The sequence below is a fragment of the Rhinoraja longicauda genome, chromosome 8 (genome assembly GCF_053455715.1).
Source record: "Rhinoraja longicauda isolate Sanriku21f chromosome 8, sRhiLon1.1, whole genome shotgun sequence".
NCBI lineage: Eukaryota > Metazoa > Chordata > Chondrichthyes > Rajiformes > Arhynchobatidae > Rhinoraja > Rhinoraja longicauda.
The window spans coordinates 27709782-27731520 of NC_135960.1; the positions used below are offsets into that span (position 1 = coordinate 27709782).

The 21739-nt window shown below is 39.3% G+C and overlaps 1 protein-coding gene across 1 annotated transcript in view; it reads left to right on the forward strand.

The window, feature by feature from the left end:
• cfap221 (cilia and flagella associated protein 221) overlaps nt 1–21739 on the forward strand; it is a 110263-nt gene that overhangs the window by 65820 nt on the left and 22704 nt on the right. The window contains exons 13-18 of the mRNA XM_078404428.1: nt 12095–12184; nt 16456–16551; nt 18098–18194; nt 19184–19311; nt 20427–20507; nt 20704–20811. Of these exons, the coding sequence (XP_078260554.1) occupies nt 12095–12184; nt 16456–16551; nt 18098–18194; nt 19184–19311; nt 20427–20507; nt 20704–20811 (600 nt within the window). The remainder of the gene's footprint in view (nt 1–12094; nt 12185–16455; nt 16552–18097; nt 18195–19183; nt 19312–20426; nt 20508–20703; nt 20812–21739) is intronic.

Here is a 21739-nt window from a genome sequence, read left to right on the forward strand (position 1 = left end):
CAAAAAACACAAAAGACAAACGAACTGCAGGCAAGCCGCAGCTGCTAGGGCAGCGCAGGCGGCCTCGACATACAGCTGGAGAAAACTCTTCTGAACATTTTTGAGAAATTGCACCCATCTAAACCCTTCACACTATGATTTCTCTAGTCAATATTTGGAAAGGTAAAATCCCCTACTACAACGACCCTATTTGACCTGCAGTCTGAAGAAGGTCTCGACCTGAAACGCCACCCATTCCTTCTCTCCAGAGATGCTGCCTGTCCGCTGAGTTACTCCAGCTTTTTGTGTCTATCTTCAGTTTAAACCAGCATCTGCAATTCCTTCTTACACAACCTTTTTAGACCTGCAGTTGTCTGCAATCTCCTGGCATATTTGTTCTTCTAATTCTCATTGACTATTTGAGGGTCTGCAGTACACCCCCAACAAGTTGATCATCCCTTTTTTTCTCTTCAACTCCACCCATATAGCCTCACTAGATGAACTGTCCATAATGTCACCTCTGACCTCTGCCGTAACATCCTCCTTGACCAATAATGCAACCCCCCCCCCCCCCTCCTCTTTCAGCCTCACTCCTGTCTCTCCTGAAGCTCTTGTATATCAGAACATTGAGCTGCCAGTCCTGCCCCTCTCTTAACCACGTTTCAGTGATGGACACAATGTCCCAGTCGCACGTACCTATCCATGCCCTAAGCACAACTTCCTTACCCATCAGGCCCCTTGCTTTAAAATACGTGCAATTTAAACCAACCCTCCTTTCTCACTCTCCGCCTTTCACCTGTCTATTCTGTCCACTAAACTTTTTCTCACCACCCTCCATATCAACTTCTAACGTCTCACCTGTCTCTGTCCTGCATGACATTCCCACCCCCTTGCCAATTTAGGTTATATCTTCATGCAAGAGCAAGCGTAGATTTGATGACCGTTTCGTCAAACATCTATATTTGGTCCACCAAGGCCTGCAGCATCTCCTGTTTATCCACTTTAACTCCCCTTCCCATTCTGATATTTCTATCCTGGACCTCCTCCATTGCCAGAGAAAGGCTACATGCAAACTGGAGGAACAACACCTCATATTCCACTCGGGTAGCTTATAACTCAAAGGTATGAATTTTGAATTCTCCAAATTTAGGTACCTACATAACGCTTCCCCTTTCCTTTTTACCATCATATAACCCCTTCCCTTCTATTCCTCCTTCCCCCTCCTCCCCTGAGCCCCACCTGGACTTGCACCTGTTTATCCCCCCCTCTTCCATTTACATTCCTTCCTCTACCTTGTTGACTCACACCTTTTGTATTTTCATCTCTGGCCTTTAGAAACTTAGAAGAAACATAGAAAAATAGGTGCAGGCGTAGGCCATTCGGCCCTTCAAGCCAGAACCGCCATTCAATATGATCATGGCTGATCATCTAAAATCAGTACCACATTCCTGCTTTTTCCCCATATCCCTTGCTTCCATTAGCCCCAAGAGCTTAATCTAACTCTCTCTTGGAAATATCCAGTGAATTGGCCTCCACTGCCTTCTGTGGCAGAGAATTCCACAGATTCACAACTCTCTGGGGAAGACGTTCTTCCTCAACTCAGTACTAAATGGCCTAGCCCTTATTCTTAAACTGTCTCCCCTGTTTCTGGACTCCCCCAACATCAGGAACATTTTGCCTGCATCTAGCCTGTCCAATCCTTTAAGAATTTTATTTGTTTCTACAAGATCCCCTCTCATCCTTTTAAATTCCAGTGAATACAAGCCCAGTTGACCCATTGTTTCATATGTCAGTCCCGCCATCCTGGGAATTATCCTGGTGAACCTACGCTGCACTCTCTCAATAGCAATAATGTCCTTCCTCAAATTAGGAGACCAAAATTGCACACAATACTCCAGGTACGGTCTCATCAGGGTCCTGTACAACTGCTTGCTCCTAATCAGGGTCCTGTACAACGGACCTCCTTGCTCCTAAACTCAAATCTTCTCACAATGAAGGCCAACATGCCACTAGCTTTCTTCACTAACTGCTGTACCTACATGCTTACTTTCAGTGACCGATGTACAAGCGCACCCAGGTCTCGTTGCACCTCCTCTTCCATTTCCTAATCTGAACCATTCAGATAATAATCTGCCTTCCTGTTCTTGCCACCAAAGTAGATAACCTCACATTTACCACATTATACTGCATCTGCCATGCATCTGCCCATGCCCAACCTATCCAAGTCACCCTGCAGCCTCATAGCATCCTCATCGCAGCTCACACTGCCACCCAGCTTTGTGTCATCCGCAAAATTGGAGATGTCACATTTAATTCCCTTGTTGAAATTGTTAATATATATTGTAAATAATTGGGTTCCGGCAACGAGCCTTGTGACACCCCACAAGTCACTGCCAGCCATTTTGAAAAGAACCCGTTAATTCCTACTCTTTGCTTTCTGTCTGCCAACCAGTTCTCGATCCATGTCATTACCCTACCCCGAGTACTATGTGCTCTAATTTTGCACACTAATCTCTTGTGTAGGACCTTGCCAAAGGCTTTTTGAAAGTCCAGATACACTACATCCACTAGCTCGCCCTTATGTTACATCCTCAGAAAATTCCAGGAGATCAGTCAAGCATGATTTCCCCTTCATAAATCCTTGCTGACTTTGACTAATCCTGTTACTGCTTTCGAAATTGGCTGTTATAACATCTTTAACAATCGATTCAAGCATTTTCCCCACTACCAATGTAAGCGTAACTGGTCTATAATTCCTCGTTTTCTCTCTCCCTCCTTTCTTAAAAAGTGGGATTACGTTGGCTGCCCTCCAGTCCACAGGAACTGATCCAGTGTCAAGAGAACATTGGAAAATAATTACCAATGCACGCATGATTTCTAGGTCCTTGAGTATTCTGGGATGCAAGCCATCAAGCTCTGGGGATTTATCTGCCTTCATTCCCAACACTTTACCTAACACCATTTCCTGACTAATGTGGATTCCCTTCAGTTCCTTGGTCCCCTAGTATTTCTGGGAGTTTGTTTGTGTCTTCCTTAGTGAAGACAGAACCAAAGTACTCATTTAACTGTTCTGCCATTTCCTTGTTTCCCATTATAAATTAACCCGTCTCTGATTGTAAGGGACCTTCATTTGTCTTGACTTATCTTTTCCTTTTTACATATCTAAAGAAGCTTTGTGAGTCACTTTTTATATTCCCAGCAAGCTTTCTTTCATGCTCTTCCCTCCCCCCTCTTAATTAACCCCTTTGGCCTCTTCTGTTGAGTTCTAAATTTATCCCGGTCCTCCGGTTTGCTGCTTCCTCTGGCCACTTTATATGCATTTCCTTGGATTTAACACTATCCCTAATTTCCCTCGTTAGCCACGGTTGAGCCGCCTTCCCCGTTTTATTTTTTTGCCAGACAGGGATGAACAATTTTTGGGGTTCATCCATGTGGTCTTTAAATCTTTGCCATTACATCTCCACCGTCAAGCCTTTAAGTATAATTTGCCTGTCTCTCCTACCCAATTCCCTCTCAACAATTCCTCCTCACCTCCTCACCTGTTTCAACCTTTTTACCTGCTGGGCTTAGTCCTGCCTCTCCTCACTTCTAGTTTTCTATTTCAGTCTGAATATAATAATAATAATAATAATAATAATAATAATAATAATCAACATTTATTTTATATAGCGCTTTTCCAAGTGCTCAAAGACGCTTTACAAAAACATTCATGACATAAAAACAAACAGACGAACTATCCTGACGGAGAAGCGGCGAACAAATAGCGCCAGCGTCCTCTCACGTCAGGGTCCGGCAGTAGACAATAAAGAACACAAGACACACAATTACAATTTTAACACAAACAGCCATCACAATGATTGCTCCAGGCACACCCTCACTGTGATGGAAGGCAAAGAAAAGTCTTATCTCCTCCTCATTCTTCTCCTGTGGTGCCACGAGGCGATCGAGGCTCCCGACTTTTGAAGCCCCCACCGGGCGATGGAAAGTCCCAGGGCCGAGCCGAGCAGGCCGATGAAGGTCCTGAGCCCCCACCGGGCGATGGAGAGTGCAGCGGCCAGGCCACGCAGGGCGATGAAGGGCCTGCGAGCGGGTCGGTCAAACCTCGCGCTCCGGGGCGGTCGAAGCTGCTACGGCTGGAGATCCCGAAAGCCGGTCGCCAGCCAGGGACCTGCGAACTCCAGATGTTGCGGTCTGCAGGGCCCACGGCCGAAGCCTCCGAGATGGTAAGTCCAGGCCCTGCGACCAGAGTCTTCAAGGTCGATCCCAGCTGGAGGCCGCCGACTCCACGGTGTTAGGCCGTAGCGCGAACGGAGATACGACACGATAAAGGTCGCATTTCGTTGAGGAGGAGATTAGAAAAAAGGTTTCACCCACCCCCCCACCACCCCCCACATAAACAGAGTTAAAAATAGATCAAAACATACATTTAAACGATGACAATAGACAAAAACAAAAAAAAGACAGAGAGACTGCCGGTGAGCCGCAGCTGCAGAACGCAGCCACGCCCCCTTATGGGCTGACCCAAAACGTCACCTATCCGTGTTTTCCTGAGATGCTGCCTGATCCAGTGAACTACTTCAGCACTCTGCCTCTTCTCTTTTAAAGCAGAGTTATTTTGTATTTTGAAATGGTAATGGATATTCTATTGTCAAGAGGGATGAGTGGACTCATATCTTCTCCGGAGTGCACTCTTGCAATGAAATTTGATTGGGAAAGAAACATAGCAAAATAAAGCTCGAGGACTGAAAAATCAAGATGGGTGGAATGATGAAATCTAAGTGAATCTTCCAGTAACAAAGACATCTGTGACATGATGTCTGCATTATCTTTTAATTCTTTTGTATTGCCTGTATCGATTTCCATCTCCTACTGTGTACCATATGAAATGATGTAGTGTCCTCCATCTTCTGTTCCAGCAAGTCCAACTCTCGGCAATGATGTGCACTAGCAAAAAGTTATGACTTTTTTAAAATAATCATTTAACAATTTTAGACTTAACAGATCCTAAAGGACTTACTATTTACCATTAAAAAGTTTAAAAATTAGGTTTGTGAACTTCAATTTAATATTGGACTAAAGCAGACATTTAGCCCTAATTTCATTTTGACATGAGGAGTGGAAATGGTTGGGGGAGAAGAAGAAAGAAATGATAACAATTATTGTTATCATTGAGTTTGAGGAAAATGCATCATCTTGGAACAGACCAAAGTTTAACTTTTGAGTAGACCAAGTGGACCCGTTGGGTCCAAACCTCTCCTGCATTGGTGCAGCACCCTCTCCTTCCCCCTCCCCTCACCTCCCCCCCTCCCCCCTCCACCCCCTACCCCACCACTCCCCTTCCCCTCCCCCTGCCCCCTTCTCCTCCCCCCCACTCCATCCCCCTCAACCCCCTTATCCTCCCCCTCACTCCACCCCCTCCCTCCGTCCCTCCGTCCCTCCCTCCCCCCACCCTCCCTAGGAGATAGATTTAAACTTTCAAATGTGAACAACTTAAAAAATTTCAATGAAACTTCTTCCATTAGCACCAAAGGGACGACAGTGAGTAAGGTGGGTCTAAAATTGTCGTGCTATCATGTACCATTTTAGCTGTAGTTCAGGAACAAACAAACAAACAAACAAACAAGAGTTTTAGTATATAGATAACTATTCGTATTATTAAATGATAGATTCGTTACCACAAGGAATTTTGAAAGTGATGTGAAAAATTAAGTTGTGCAGTTTAACTATTGTTTTGGAGATAGGACTAAAACATACTGATGGAGCACAATAAAGGGTGTGTTCTGTTGATTTGGTACATTCTGTATCTAACATTGGATTGTATGGTGTTGGCATTATGTGCGAGGAGTGAAAGAATGTTCAATACCAACATACCTCATGTTGATAAGTCATACATCATTCATGAAAACTTAATTCTCTTGGATAAAAATACCCTAAATCCAACATTGTAAATTCCAGGAAAGAGAGAAAAACAGACATTTGAACCTTTGATTCATACAATATGGATTATGTACAGCTTCTTTCTATGTCCTGTTTAACCAAAAGGTCAGTTTGACCCTGTTTGCAGAGTTGCGAATTGTCAGTGCACAAGGGAATGAAACCCAACTGTGACTTATTAATTTAGAAAGGTTATTATTGTAGCAGATGATATAAATGAACTATTTGGTGTGAAATGTAGCATGTACTACAGATAATTGCTTATTTCAGATTGCATTAAATAATGTATGATCCGGAGTGCATTTGTGTCCTTATTTGCACTGAAGTGAGACATAGATGATCAGTCAGAAATTATTAAATGTGCAAAAATGAAATATCTTGCAAGCATACATTTGAGAATAATTGGAGCTATGTTCCATAAGAGGTCATAGAATCATATGAGAACATTTTGTACAAAATATATCTCAATCTCTTTGCACAGCAAATGTTTTAAAATCTGTAAAATAATTTAACAGCTAGAACTACTGTTCCCACACTCTGGGAATTCGCTTTGTCTTCATAAATTGATTTTTATCTTTCATCTGTAAATTATTGCTCTTTTCTGGCACACTTTGTAGCATTATTACCTCTGAATCAAAAGGTTTATATTGAAATCCCCATTTGCAAACTTCAGTCTATAATGTGCCTTATGGAGCATGGAGTTTAGAAAGTCCTGGTTCATTGAAGGTCTTGACATTTAGATGAGATGTACAACCATGAGCTCATCCACTGATTTTAGTGGTTCCAGTTGATTAAAAATCCCACTGTTTGAAGAAGAAAATGAAAAAAAATGAAAAAAAATAATGGCCAAGAACTTCCTGGGAAATAGCAGCAGTTCCACATGGAATGCTTTGGCAAAGCACCAATTTCTTGTTTTCCAGCAGTTATGTTGGATGTAGGCCATTTAGCATTTTGATTCATTTTGGTGGAGACAAACGACTATTAGTAAAAAGAAGTAAGTTTCAGGTAATTTACATGTTTTAATGTTAATTATATTAAAAAATATATACCATTTTTGTGTTTTAAACATACACTTTTCTTTTGATAATCCTTTAAATTTTAATTTATTTTATGGTAAGATTAATATTTAACAGTTTAATGTTTTTGAATGTTTGGTCATATACAAGACAAATTCAATCATTTAAATTGTTTGAAGCTTTGGCTGTTGGTTAAAGCCGAATGTGTTGCTTCACCAACTGTCAAAGTACTTATCTCGGCAGAGCTTTCTCGGCCCCTACAGTCTGATGCCTATGCTCCTGCGAAGCCTGTGCATTGCACAGAGACTCAGAGACAATTATGTCCAGAGCTGGCTTTCTGGACAGGGTTGCCTGTTGAAGATCTTCACAAATTAATTGCAGACCCAGCAGATTAGCAAGCAGTAAACTTGCTGTTTTGAGGTAATTACAGGCCATTAGAAAAATAAATTAAAATGGAACTGCCAGCAAAGACAAAAAATTCATATTAGAACAGAACACGTAAATTGCTGTCTCATACACGACGCTTGTATCCTAAACATTAGTGCTATTTTGTGTAGATTTATATAATTGACCAGTTAAGTACTGTAATTTCTTTATTCATTCCTGGAAGGTGGCTATTGCTTCTAATGCCATCATTTATTGTTCCATCCTAATTGCTCTTGAAATGAGGAGGTACCTAAGAGCCAGAAATTGGTTTGTTTGGAATCCCCAAAAGGCCAGATTGAGTAGAGATTTCCTATCCTAAAGAAGATTAGAGAATCGGATATCATTTTACAATACTCCAGTAGTTTTATTGGTGCCACAGCTGAGACCATTCCTTGTTATTCCAAATTTTGTTCAAATACCTTGAATTTAAATATCTTGCCTACCATGATTCAAACTGATGTCTTTGCACCAGTTGCCCAATAACCACTAACATACCATTTTGCATCATTTAAACATAAAGGGAACAAAGGATGTGTAAACAGCAAAGGATGTTGTAACTAAATTAAATGTCAGAATATTTGGAAACATGATTAAAATTATAACATTTGAATATTAAAATATGTTAAATTAATAGGAACAGGTATTCATCAAAGTGATATTTTAATTTGTCTGATCAAAACAAAAAGCTGTATTCATTGTTTCATTGTTTGTTTATAAAAGAATAGCAAGCCTGTTGACAAGGAAACAATGCACTTGAAGCATTTAAAAGCATATAGTGCAAATTCTGTTATTGCTCATGCACAGCCAGTCTATTTTTGGGCATTTAAATAGTTGTCTGTACCAGAATCAGACTAAATTAGTGACTTGTAGCTCTTTCAGTCCCTCGGGCTTGTTCTGTCATTCATTAAGGCCAGGATGGATTGTCCACCTCAAGACATTATTCCTGGCTTTTCTCCATATCTTCTTATTCCTGGAGTATTCAGAAATCTATCCATCTTAGTTTTAAATATAAGCAATGACTGAACTTTCCTCACCTTCCTGAAAATAAATTTGGTATTGGTTTATTGCTGTCTTGGGAATCAAGATATTGTGAAAATCTTTATTTTTGTGTGCTACCCAGACACAGCGTACAACATACATGAGTACATCAGGTGGTGCGAAGAGAAGATAAAGAGTGCAGAATATAGTGATACAGCTACAGATAAGGAACAGATAAAAAAATTGCAAGGGCCATTAACAAGTTGGACTGAAAGATCATGAATTCACAGAAACATAGAAAATAGATGCAGGAGGAGGCCATTTGGCCCTTCCAGCCAGCGCCACCATTCATTGTGATCATGCTGATCATCCACGTAGTGTAAGAAAATAACTGCAGATGCTGGTACAAATCGAAGGTATTTATTCACAAAATGCCGGAGTAACTCAGCAGGTCAGGCAGCATCTCAGGAGAGAAGGAATGGGTGACGTTTCGGGTCGAGACCCTTCTTCAGACTGAAGAAGGATCTCGACCCGAAACGTCACCCATTCCTTCTCTCCTGAGATGCTGCCTGACCTGCTGAGTTACTCCGGCATTTTGTGAATAAATGCTGATCATCCACAATCAGTAACCTGTACCTGCCTTCTCCCCATATCCCTTGATTCCACTAGCCCCTAGAGCTCTATCTAACTCATCCTTGGTATATGAGAGGTGCATTCAGGAGTCTGACAATGGCAAAGAAGAAGCTATTCTTGAATCCAGGGGTGTATGCTTTCAGGTTTTTATATCTTCTACCAGATGGAAGTGATCAGAAGAGGCAATGAACAGGATGAGAGTGTTCCTTGGTTATGTTGGCTGCTTTCCCAAGGCAGCATGGTGTAGATAGAATCTGTGGGGGAAAGGCGAAGGGAGGTTGGTTGGCGTGTGGTACTGAGCTGTGTTCATGACTCTGCAATTTCTTGTGGTCTTGGGAAGAGTAAATGCCATAATAAGCTGTGATGCGTCCAGATTGGATATAATCCATGGTGCATCGGTTAGTAATCGGTAAAGGTTATTGGGGATATGCCAAATTTCCCATCATTTTCTGACGAAGTAGAGGCGTTGCTGTGTTTTCTTGGTTGTAGCTTTAATGTGGCTGGTCCAGGACAAGTTCTTGTGATATTTACGCCAAAGAACTTGAATCTCTCAACCATTTTCACTTCAGCACCATTGATACAGACTGGGGTATGTACTTCAACCCACTTCTTGAAAACATATAAAATTATTATTGGACACACTAGAGGCAGGAAACATGTTCCCAATGTTGGGGGAGTCCAGAATCAGAGGGCACAGTTTAAGAATAAGGGGTAGGCCATTTAGAACGGAGATGACAAAAAACTTTTTCACTCAAGAGAGTTGTAAATCTGTGGAATTCTCGGCCTCAGAAGGCAGTGGAGGCCAATTCTCTGGATGCTTTCAAGAGAGAGTTAGATAGAGTTCTTAATGATAGTGGAGTCGGGGTATGGGGAGAGGGCAGGAACGGGGTACTGATTGTGGATGATCAGCCATGATCACAATGAATGGCAGTGCTGGCTCAAAGGGCCGAATGGCCTACTCCTGCGCCTATTGTCTATTGTCTATTGATGACCTGTTCTGTCATTTTGCTGGCATTAAGGAAGTGGTTCTCATCTTCGCACCTTGCTACTAAGTTCTAAATTTCTTTCCTGTACTCTATTTTGTCATCGTTTGAGATCTAGCCCATACAGTGGTGTCATCTGCACATGTAAATGGGGTAGAGTGAAATTTGGCCGCATGGTCATGAGTCTAGAGAGTACAGTAAAGGATTCAAGATGCAACCTTGGTGGGACACCAGTGTTAAGAATTGTTGTGGAGGCTGTTTTGTCTCGACACTTACTTCAATCATAAATTCTCCACCAGTTATTTTGAAAATACGATTCCAAATTTTAGACCCCTCTGGAGAGACATCTCCTTTAGACCTATTCTGTCGAGCCCTCAAATAATTTAGTATGTTTTTGTAATCACAGATCATTCTTCTAAACTGTAAAAGAACAGTTATTTTACAGTTTTACATTTTATTCAATCTCTCTCTTATGGCAAACTTGCCATCTACAAACAACTTCTATGGCAAGTATATCCTTCCTTTGGTAAGGAGACCAAAGTTTCACACAGTACTTCAGATATGATTTCACCAAGACTGTATACACTTGCAACATGACATCCTAACTATTATGCTCAAATATTTACTCCATGCAATAACTCCATTGACTCCATCTACACTTCATGCTGCCCTGTCAAGGCCACTAGCATAATCAAGGACCAGTATCACTCTGGTCACTCCTTTCCTCCCCTCTCCCATCTCCCATAAGGCAGGACATACCGAAGCTTGAATACACCGACCTCCAAATTCAGGAACAGTTTTTTCCCGGCTGTAGTCAGACAGCAGAATGGTCCTCTCCTCAGCTAGAGTGCAGTTCTGACCTCCTATCTACCTCATTGGAGATCTTTGAACTTTCTTTAATTGGACTTTATTGGACTTCAATGTTATAACTTTGTACTAAATGTTGTGCCCTTTATCTTTGTACTTCGCACTATGGCCTGATTGTATCCATGTACAGGTTTTTCTGGACTGTATAGCGTACAAACAAAAGCTTTTCACTGTATCTCAATACACATGATAATAATAAACTAAACTAAACAAAGGCCAGCTATTTGACTTCCTAACATCTTGTTACACATATATGGTAGCTTGCAATGACTTGTGAAATAAAAACATCCAGGTCCCTTTCAACATTTCCTAATCGCTACAATTTGAAAAATGCAATATTACTGTATTTTCTACCATTCATTGACAAACAAATATTTTCCCACATTTTTTAACCAAATCCATTGAAGCACCAAATCCCCCAAATGCATAATTTTGGTCTGCTTTCCTTAGAATTAGATAACTGAATGTATTAATACTGGTTTTATTACAATTAATGATGGTTCCTCCAGGATAGGATGTGAACGGAAAGCTGTCATACCTTGTTCCTAATGTTAGTTGTGACCTCTTCTGATACCATATAGGCGTGGATGCATGCAAGGTCTGACCATACTTTGACTTGCAGAAAATTAATCCGTTCATGCATAAACTTGGTAAAATAATTTTCCTGCAGGCTGAAGAACAGGTATTAAAGACCCTCATATCTTACTCCAGTGATTGTTGGCTTTCAAAGTTCAGTGCATGAAGAGAAGACATGAAAACTCAATTTTATTTGAAAAAAAATGTATTCTATTTTATACATGTTTCAAGCAGGTTATTTACAATCTTTATTATAGAAGGCCAAGTATGGAAAACATTGCTAACAGGAAGAAGTGATGTCATGTCCACATCAAAGCCTTCATGTTGTCATACCAATTGGTAGATTTTCATGTGCCATATTAAGGAAAGCTAATATGAAGAAGGGTCTCGACCCGAAACGTCACCCATTCCTTCTCTCCCGAGATGCTGCCTGACCTGCTGAGTTACTCCAGCATTTTGTGAATAAATCGATTTGTACCAGCATCTGCAGTTATTTTCTTATACTTAAGGAAAGCTAAGCCTATTTAAAATAATTTTAATGAGGATGGAATTCTTCCTAACATATTTCTTGTTTACCTCATGCACTGAATATTGAATGTCTTTAAATGGCAGATTGATCAATATTAATCTGAAGTGTGGATTTATTTCTTCATTGTGTGTATGTCCAGCCAACATAATAACATTGACGTTTTTATTTAATAGGTGTCCATGGATGTCCATGTACCAGAGAAGGAATATCAAAGGCATAAAACAAAGATTTCATTGATCCGTGTCCTCCGATCTGTTGGACAGGTTAGTTATATATTCTTTTCTAACATTGTATGAAGTATTTCAATATTGGTGGGTTGTAGAATGTATTGATAAATAGAATGGTATTTTCAGGAATTAGAAATATATCCATGTAAAGTTTGTGACTAATACATCGAACAGATCACATAACATAGATATGGTAGTCAGGAAATAAATACTCATAATCACCTGCTAAAGTATCAAACTACAGTGTAAATTAGATTTTTGGTACTGCGAATGCAGTCAAAAATGCTCTTTTCACATCAAATAGAAGATGTGGTAGATTATGAAACAATTATGTGGTAGATTTTGAGGCATCGTTATCAAGGCTAACATCCTTAACTCTTCTTTATTGCCCTTGAAAAGTGATAGGAACGCACTTTCTTGAAATGTAGTGGTCCTTCTAGTACATGTACTCCCACTGGTTTCCAGCTCCGTTTCCTCCAGTGCCATAGTGAGGCCCGCCGGAAATTGGAGGAGCAGCACCTCATATTTCGCCTGGGCAGTTTGCGGCCCGGTGGTATGAACGTCGACTTCTCCAACTTCAGATAGCTCCTCTGTCCCTCCCTTCCCCTCCTCCTTCCCAGATCTCCCTCTATCTTCCTGTCTCCACCTATATCCTTCCTTTGTCCCACCCCCGACATCAGTCTGAAGAAGGGTCTCGACCCGAAACGTCACCCATTCCTTCTCTCCCGAGATGCTGCCTGACCTGCTGAGTTACTCCAGCATTTTGTGAATAAATCGATTTGTACCAGCATCTGCAGTTATTTTCTTATACTACTGGTTGCTCCACTGCGATTTCTCTTCGAGGTATGTCCACTTTGAAGAAGTTCTCCTCCTCTCTTCGACGAGAGTTCAGTAACATGCTCTCTCGCTGCTCCCCCTCTGTGATTTCTCCTGCCCTCCTACTCTACGACCACATCTTGACCCAGACTCGCTACCACAGCCACATCTGCTTCCTTGGGACTTGCCTGCGCCTCCATCTTCTGCCTCGTGGTTTCCAGCTCCGTTTCCTCCAGTGCCATAGTGAGGCCCGCCGGAAATTGGAGGAGCAGCACCTCATATTTCGCCTGGGCAGTTTGCGGCCCGGTGGTATGAACGTCGACTTCTCCAACTTCAGATAGCTCCTCTGTCCCTCCCTTCCCCTCCTCCTTCCCAGATCTCCCTCTATCTTCCTGTCTCCACCTATATCCTTCCTTTGTCCCACCCCCGACATCAGTCTGAAGAAGGGTCTCGACCCGAAACGTCACCCATTCCTTCTCTCCCGAGATGCTGCCTGACCTGCTGAGTTACTCCAGCATTTTGTGAATAAATCGATTTGTACCAGCATCTGCAGTTATTTTCTTATATGTACTCCCACTGTGTTGTTAAATAAGGAGCTTCCAAATTTACAAGGAGTGATAATGAATGAAGAGCTATCTATTTCCTAGTCAGAATGATGTACAGTTACGAGAGGAAATTCCTCGTGATGATTTCCATGCACCTAAAGTCCATGTTCTTCGTGAAAGGTAACTTGGAAAATGCTGTCAGAGTTGCATGGGCCAACAATCATTGTGTACATTGATGTATGCTGTAGTGTGCTTGTGACTGAGGGAATAAATGTTTAGGCATGTGGATGGGACACCAATTAAAGAGGCTGCCTCTGGAAAGTTTGGTGCCATTCCTGACTTGTGCCTTGTGGAAAGACTGGTGTGTGAGGAAGTGAGTCACTTCCTGAAATATATCCAGCCTCTGACCTTTTAGTAGTCACAGTATCTTTGCAGCTGGTCCAATTGGGTTTCAGTCAAACCTTATTTTCCATTCTCGGTGCACGCTTGGGTATTGCCTAAGTCTTCCTCACATGGGTCTAGACTAGTATATTTTCTGAGAGTTTTGAACATTTGTGCAATCACCAATGAACAATTCTTCACATGATCCAGAATCACCAATTCTGGCCTTATGATGGAAGGAAGCACTGATGTCCTGGGATAGCAATATTCTGCTTGGAACACCTACACCTGAATGGACGATAGAAAAGGTTGCCCAATTTTGCATTCTTCCTGTCATTATAGTAGGTATCATTTGGGATCTAATATCACGTAGTGGATTATGATCAATATTTAGGATAAAGGATTTACACAGAAAAAACAGCTGGAGCTAAAATAATGTACCTGCACCATCTCTTGATGGATTATATGACAAATTCAAGTTACATATTGTATGGTAATGGAAAAAGAAAGCATGGCAGGCTAGATTGTTTCGATTCACTTGATTATTTTGGTTAGAGGTTAGTTGGGCAGGAGTAATGGCAAGGCGCAACCAGTTAGATGGCTGCATTGTGGAGGCAATGATACTCATGTCAAGGCCAGAATGGCAATTGAAGATAGGTTTAAACTGTTCCTTCCAATGAACACTGACTGCCTCTTTGTCCTTAAATCATCTCTATTTTTGTATCTCATTGGTCTGTTTATCTGGGTCTTGGATGCTCTTGACAGCTTTGAAGAATCTGTGCATGTCATGAAACTAGCACATTGTCAGACCTCCTGCAGCCTTTCTAGCCACTATTTGTGCAATTTTAACTCATGGGCTTGGTTCTAGACTTCAACCTTCAGGTATTTATAGATGCTTCTTTTCCCTTGAGGTGTGATAGAGCTTCCAAACTGGGACACCTTACGTTTGTAGTTAGTTCCAGGATTTCCTGGTCATTAACATCAAAACTGTCCTCTGGCAGATGTTAAGAGTCTCTTCAACAGAAGCCAAGAAGCCAACAGAAGCAAACATAAAAATATGGGGACAATGGGAGTGGTTTGGGCTTGCATCTGATTAGATGTTTCTGTTATGCTAATGGCTCTGAATTTGAAGCATCAGAACTGTTTGTGCTATACCGATGCAGCCTGAGTTCTGAAACAAAATTTAAGTGGTCTACGTTGTCTTTGATTGTTTCAAAGCTCTTGAGTGATGCTGAACCTTCACTTTTTAAACACATGGAAGGAATTCCATCACGCTCCTGATTTATGCATTGTAACGTTTTTGGGATGTTACTGGCAGCAGGATACCCAGCCCCTGATCTGCTCATGTACCCACGATATCTCTGACATATATAGCTGGTTGGGTTGAGTTTCTGGTCAATGTAACTTCAATTATTGATGGCTGGCGACGTGCGGCAGCAGTGCCATTTTATGTCAAGCTGGTGATATTCTTTTGTTACATATGGTCATTGCCTGACATTTTTGGGACGTGAATATACATGTCACTTATCAATCCATGTTTGAATGATGTTTAGAACTTGTGGTTTGCAAGCATGGACTGCTTTATTTGCTGAGGAGTTGTAAATGAAATTAAAAGTTGTACAGTCATTATTAATTCCAATTGTTTGTGGTGGACAATTTTTCCTAGCCTCCTCGGAAAGTATTTGAGCATGTCCTTGAATCTATTTCTCGGTCCAACTGGTATTCTCCTACAATTCTACTTGGAATAGATTGTTTATTTTTCGGAGTCCAGTGTAAGGCATGCAAGCAAAATTATCTGCACAACATAACCAACAGAGAGTAACTGGAGCCTCAGTGCAGCATTTCAAAGAGTCAACACCATTGTAGCAAACATTCATAAATCAAACGTTCGGAATTGGAGAAAAACCTGCAGAGAAACAGAAGGTGAATCAATAAAGACTGCCTTAGGAAACCACCTGCTATTAGATGTCTGAGAATAATACCCTGCAGAATTTGACGAAGCTGCTACCTGCTTGCTTCATTGTTAAAAATTGATAACATGTCAGTTAAATGGAATTAAAATAATGTGGAATATTTGCTGTATTAATAATTAAAAAAAAATTATTTCAATTATTTTTATTAATAAATGGAGATTTACAGAATTAACTCAACAGTTTAGACAGCACCTGCAGTGAAAGAAGCAACATTAAAGAATTAGATCAGCAAATTTTGTAACAGAACTTCTGATGAAACTGTTTAGTTCTCAATGAATACAGTCTCACACACTCGGAACATACAGCGGCTGCTGTTTTGATTTTAAATTACAGTATTTTGCTTTTGTATTTTAATTAATAATGGTTATATGCAATTTAACTTAGGAAAGACTAATTATTTATTATAAAATGTTGTGCAAGATTATGTTAATCCATTGTATGCAATGTTAACAAGAATTGTGAAAGGAAGTTTGAGTAAGGTTATGGTCTACAAAATACATTTTATAAAAGATTTCAAATTGATAGCTGCATCACACCTGAAAATTGTTAACATGCAAATAGCATCCTTGAGATTTTGTTTTATTTCTTTCAGTTTCCAAGCTGCACCCCACAATTTGATCCATATACAAATAATCCCTGGGATGTTCGCAAGAGAAATCTCAAACAATTTCAGCTGGCTGCACGAAAGGTACAAATTAATTCTAAATGCTTAAGTATAACTAATAATTTATAAGTAATTTATAAGTAAAAATGAAAAAGGATTAAGAAATTTAAAGAAAATGAATAAATAACATTGTAGCATCTTATTCTATTACAAATTCACCTTGTTGGGCAATTATAGTAACGCAGGAGCGCTAAGGATATAAATGTAAGTTCAAGGATGACTACTTTCTGCTTAAAATTCGGTTAACCCTTCCATCCAAGTAATCTATTGCCCTGTCACTATCCTCCTTTTCCTCTCCTAGAATATGATGTGACCCCATAAATTGATAACCATCTTATCCAGAATTGTCTTTGTTTGAATCACCTTTACAGGTGTCAACCATTGTTACAGGGTTGACACATCTCTGTTGTATATGTTATTAATTAACCAATCTGCAGCCTTCAACCCAGTTAATCACATCATACTCCTAAAGTTTCTCAATTAGCATACTGAATTGAATAGTACTTCACACATTTTGGTTTCATTCTTATCTGTCCAGTTCTAGCATGCCATTCACTAGCAATGGCTTTTGTTCCTGCATATTTACTATAATTTATGGTGTTTGGCAATATCTCTCTCAATGGCGCCCCTCCTGATAGAACATAGAACCTAGAACAATATGGCATCGGAACAGACCCTTCAGCCCACAATGTCTATGCTGAAAATGATGTTGACCAACTCTTATCTGCCTAAATGTAATCCATATCCCTCCATTCCCAGCATATTCATGTGCCTGTCCAGCAGTCTCTTAAATGTCACCATTATAAAAGCCTCCACCACCATCAGGAATCCCTGACAATGTGTTCAAAGCACTCACCACCCTCTGTGTAAAAAAAACTTGCCCGGCACATCTCCTTTAAACTGTGCCCCTCTCGCCTTAAAGGTACGCCTTCTATTATTTGATATTTCCATGCTGGGAAATAGCTTCTGACTGTTTACCCTATCTACTATTAATAGTAATCATCAGGATGTTGATGAAGAGATACCTGGTGATAGTAATGATGCAGAATATTTAGAGCTAGCTGAAGATGGACTATTCTTGGCACTTTAGTGGAGCAGATGTTGAATGCCTTGGAATTTGTACAGGTCTTGCTGCATCTAGGCATGAACTGCTTCATTTGCTATGGAGTGGGAATTGGAAAATTGTGGAATTATCATTGAACATCCCTTCTTCGGACCTTAAAAAAAGAAGGAAAGTCATTGATGAAGCAGATTGTGTTTGGGCCCTTAGGCAATCTTGCAGTGAGGCCATAGAAACCGGTGCCATAGAGTTTTCAAATTACTCCTCGTTATTCTTAATGCTTAGAAACCTACAACTCAGTCTCTCATTACTTATCATGTTCAAAATCTTACCATAATTTACAATTGTCTTTGGTGTACATGCTGTCTATATTAGACACTTCGGAAACTCTTCTCTTAGATCCTTGAATTTATAAATATTACTTGGCATCAATAACTTCCACAAAATGTATTGTGTTTGACATGGCCATTCTGCCAACATTTTATTTGCTAATATTTCTTTTGATCTTAGGTTATCATACAATGCAGAATAAATCATAGGTTGCTTTTGCTGCGAAAACTTGTTGAAGAACGTAAAACTCAAACAGAAAGTTTAATCTATTTCAATGGTAAGTGTTTGATTATTTTTAAAATCACTTAAGACAATCTAAGTAAAACATACATCAGGCAACTGTCATTATAAATGTTAGTATTTTATACTTATAGTAGAAAATGAATGCCTTATATTATTTATAAATGTTATTATTACATAATACTTTTCCATTTGATTACTTTGAATTCTTTGGCATGTATGCAGCAGCATTAAGATGACTTACCGTGGGATTGTTCTTGTTCTTTAGAAATGAGCATTCACTTTCATTCATTGTACTGCTTGCAAATAATTATTTTCAAAACGACTGAGTTTGAAGCTGTATGTAATTTTAAAAGTGTCATTCAAAAGCTTTCTAAGCAACTCTGGTTGTACACGCATAGAACGAGAGGCTTTAACAGTAGCTCAGACGTACCATGGCCCTATTCTCCCAGCAAACAAGCCATAAATCTGGGAATCTCATTCAGTCTAGATCTTGTAGCAAATCATGCAAACAAAGCAATTTGTCTGGTTGGAAAGTCTGTGCCCTTAAGGATACACCGGTAAGCTTTCTCTTAATCTACTAGCACTCGGTGGACTAACCCTAATAGAGCTTTTCTTAATTGAAGATTTGAAACACACACTTTAAATAGTGCCTTTAGATATGAATTAAAAGGTAGCTAACTACCCATCTTGGTGCTTAGTGATTTAGTTCCCGGCAAGATCTGAAATCTTTCCTACAATTCTCAAAATAACCCCCAGGTATCAGCTGATTGAATTGTAGAAAACCTTTAAAAGTATCTTTAGGTCTCCATGAAACTGGAGAGCAGAGGACAACACTCATTATATTCCAAACTGCAAGAAACTTTGTTGAAAGCAAATTTGAACCTTAAATAATAATGACTAAATGCCTTTCTATTTATTTATTGGGCCAAATTGGAAGAATGTGACTATACATTGTGATCGAACACAGATTTCTTTGCTTTTTTTTTAACATACTTTAAGTTATTTTTCCTCCTTCTTTGGCAGACAACAGCAGAGTCGCCATCGATTATTCAGATCAGGAAACAGAAAAGTTTCAGGCGAATCTTTCAATGGACAAACCTCTGCCTTTTACATTCCCTTATTATGTCTCTCCTGATTGGAGTGATGAATTAGTAAGTAAAATAAACAGAATATGTGGAAATTGAATTATTTATGTTTAATTATGGTGAAGATAATTTTATATTTAAGCAAAACGGAACATTTAGTTAAAACAATAAAACATTTCCATTGACTATAAATACATAATTTCTCATAGCAGATATGATTTACAGTAGGCTACAGAACACAATTACAAATGACAGTATTAATGTAGCATTTTGGTATTTGTTTGGAATAAGTAAGAAGCAAATAGTTAAATGCTTACTTACAATGAGAAAATACTTAAACCAAAGGCAAGTGCATTCAAAAGTTGGTGTAAACAGTGTGGAAAAGTTGAATTGCTTTCAAGGTGTCAAGCCAAATGCAGTTAGAGATCATTATCTGGCCTGTTTAAGTTCAGTCAATTTAATTGATTCTTCAGTTGGTCATGTGTTTTTATTCATTACAGAGGACAGTTTGGGTGCAGTTCAATGATATAGACCTAATGCATGGAAATAGGCTACGTTCAGCAAGACAAAATGGTTGGCATGAATGTAGTCAGACAAAAGGCCAGGTTATGTGTATGACTCTATGATTCTCTGATGTTTTTAAATGTTTCAACACAGCAACAAATTCAGTAGTATCTATTGGTGTAGTAATTAGTTCTTATTGTGCATATTTTCTGGGTAAGTGGTGAATTTAAGGTTAGATGGATCATTTTTGAGCTGTTTGTTGCATTCATTGTTGTTTTCATATCACAATTTTCTCTGATGTTTATTTTTGTGTAGGTTTCCCTTGCTTTGTCTGATAATTACCATTGCGTAACCATATGTAGCAATCCTGAGCTATTCAGCATTTAAACATAGATTGACATTTGGTTTAAATACTGAAGAAACAGGCATATTTTAAGACGTTCAGTACAGTACAGAATACCTCTTGGAAATGTTTTGTTTAAAGTGGTTTTATACCTAGTTACAAAATCTTACACATCTTCTGGTAACAATATCTCAACATCATTTGTATAGTAATCCAATACGCCATTGTTCAATTTAGAATTCCGTCAGTGTACAAAATAAAATCGCCACAAGAAATGGAAAAGATTTTCAAACTAGACTGGCATGGCTAATACAGAAATATATAATTATTTTAGGCTGCTAATGCACTTGGATCTGTGACTGTCAAACCATCAGAAGTAAGAATCAATCGAGTGGTCCCATACTTCAACCTAAAGGTTAAGTATTTTGCTAACATTCATTTCAATATTGTATAGTGTCAGCATTATTTTTTTTAATTCATTTGAATAGTGTTAAATACATGAAGCAAAAATATCAAAGAAATATGCTTTGGAAGCTTTAATTTCATTGTTTAAAACATGGTTTGGCCTTTAAAATGTAACCTTTTAATTAAGAAATTTATAAATTTTACAGGCTTTCCATCATTCTCAGATAATGAATTATGTACCGTACTCTGCCCAGTATACTTCACTTGGTTATGTTCCATTGACTTTGGCACGGTCTCTCAGGACAGGAGCAGAGGTAATTCATCTTTAATTTAGCATATATTTTGGGAATATAAATATAAAATCCACCTTCTATAATCAAGAAGAGAATTATGATTTAGCAAACACTCAAGCAACTAACTTGGCCTTTAAATATCCCAAATAATAATTTTGCTTACTATGTTTTACTTTTCTTACTTAAGTACTTACTTATCTTGCATACTTGTTTTGCTTACTTTAATATGTTCCAATATATATAGGAAAATGTAAAGTTTGGCACATTACTGTTCATTCCTTTTCCTAACTTAATCTCCTTTTTTTTCCATTTAAAATAAGCAACTGTATATCTGGCCATTTCTGTATTTGGAAAGAACTGTCAGAATTGTACAAATGCAAGAACACCATTGTAGTACACTCATTTGCTCTGAGTACACTTGATAATTTTGTCCAGAAAAGAAGTAGTAAGTCCTCAAAAAGGTCATACTCATAGTGCTTGACCTTATTAAAATTGTTACAAAAAATATCTGGGATATTTATCATTAATGAGAGCAAATGCTGAATAATGATGCACTAATTTTCTCGTAAATAACTGGAATTGGAATCAGATGTGAACTGATCTTTCTTTGGGTTGCTGCAGGTTCACAGCAGCTGCTTTAAATTAGAAGGATGAGTGGAGGAAGGGCGGTCAGGAATTAATCTCATCAAATTCTTGCCTATTTTGGTGGTGATGGGATATAAATTTTTCAAAGGTTAATATCTTGATTGACCTCTAACTGTACCTAGAACAAATGGATGGGATTGGATCTTGATGCATCAGCTCACTCGATGCATCAGTTCACAATCAGTTTCCCAGTCAAAGGGTCACTAAGCTTCAATGACGAGCTCCTGGAAGAATCCACCAGCAACTCAAGAGTCAAGAGAGAGTCAAGAGTGTTTTATTGTAATGTGTACCGAAACGGAATAAT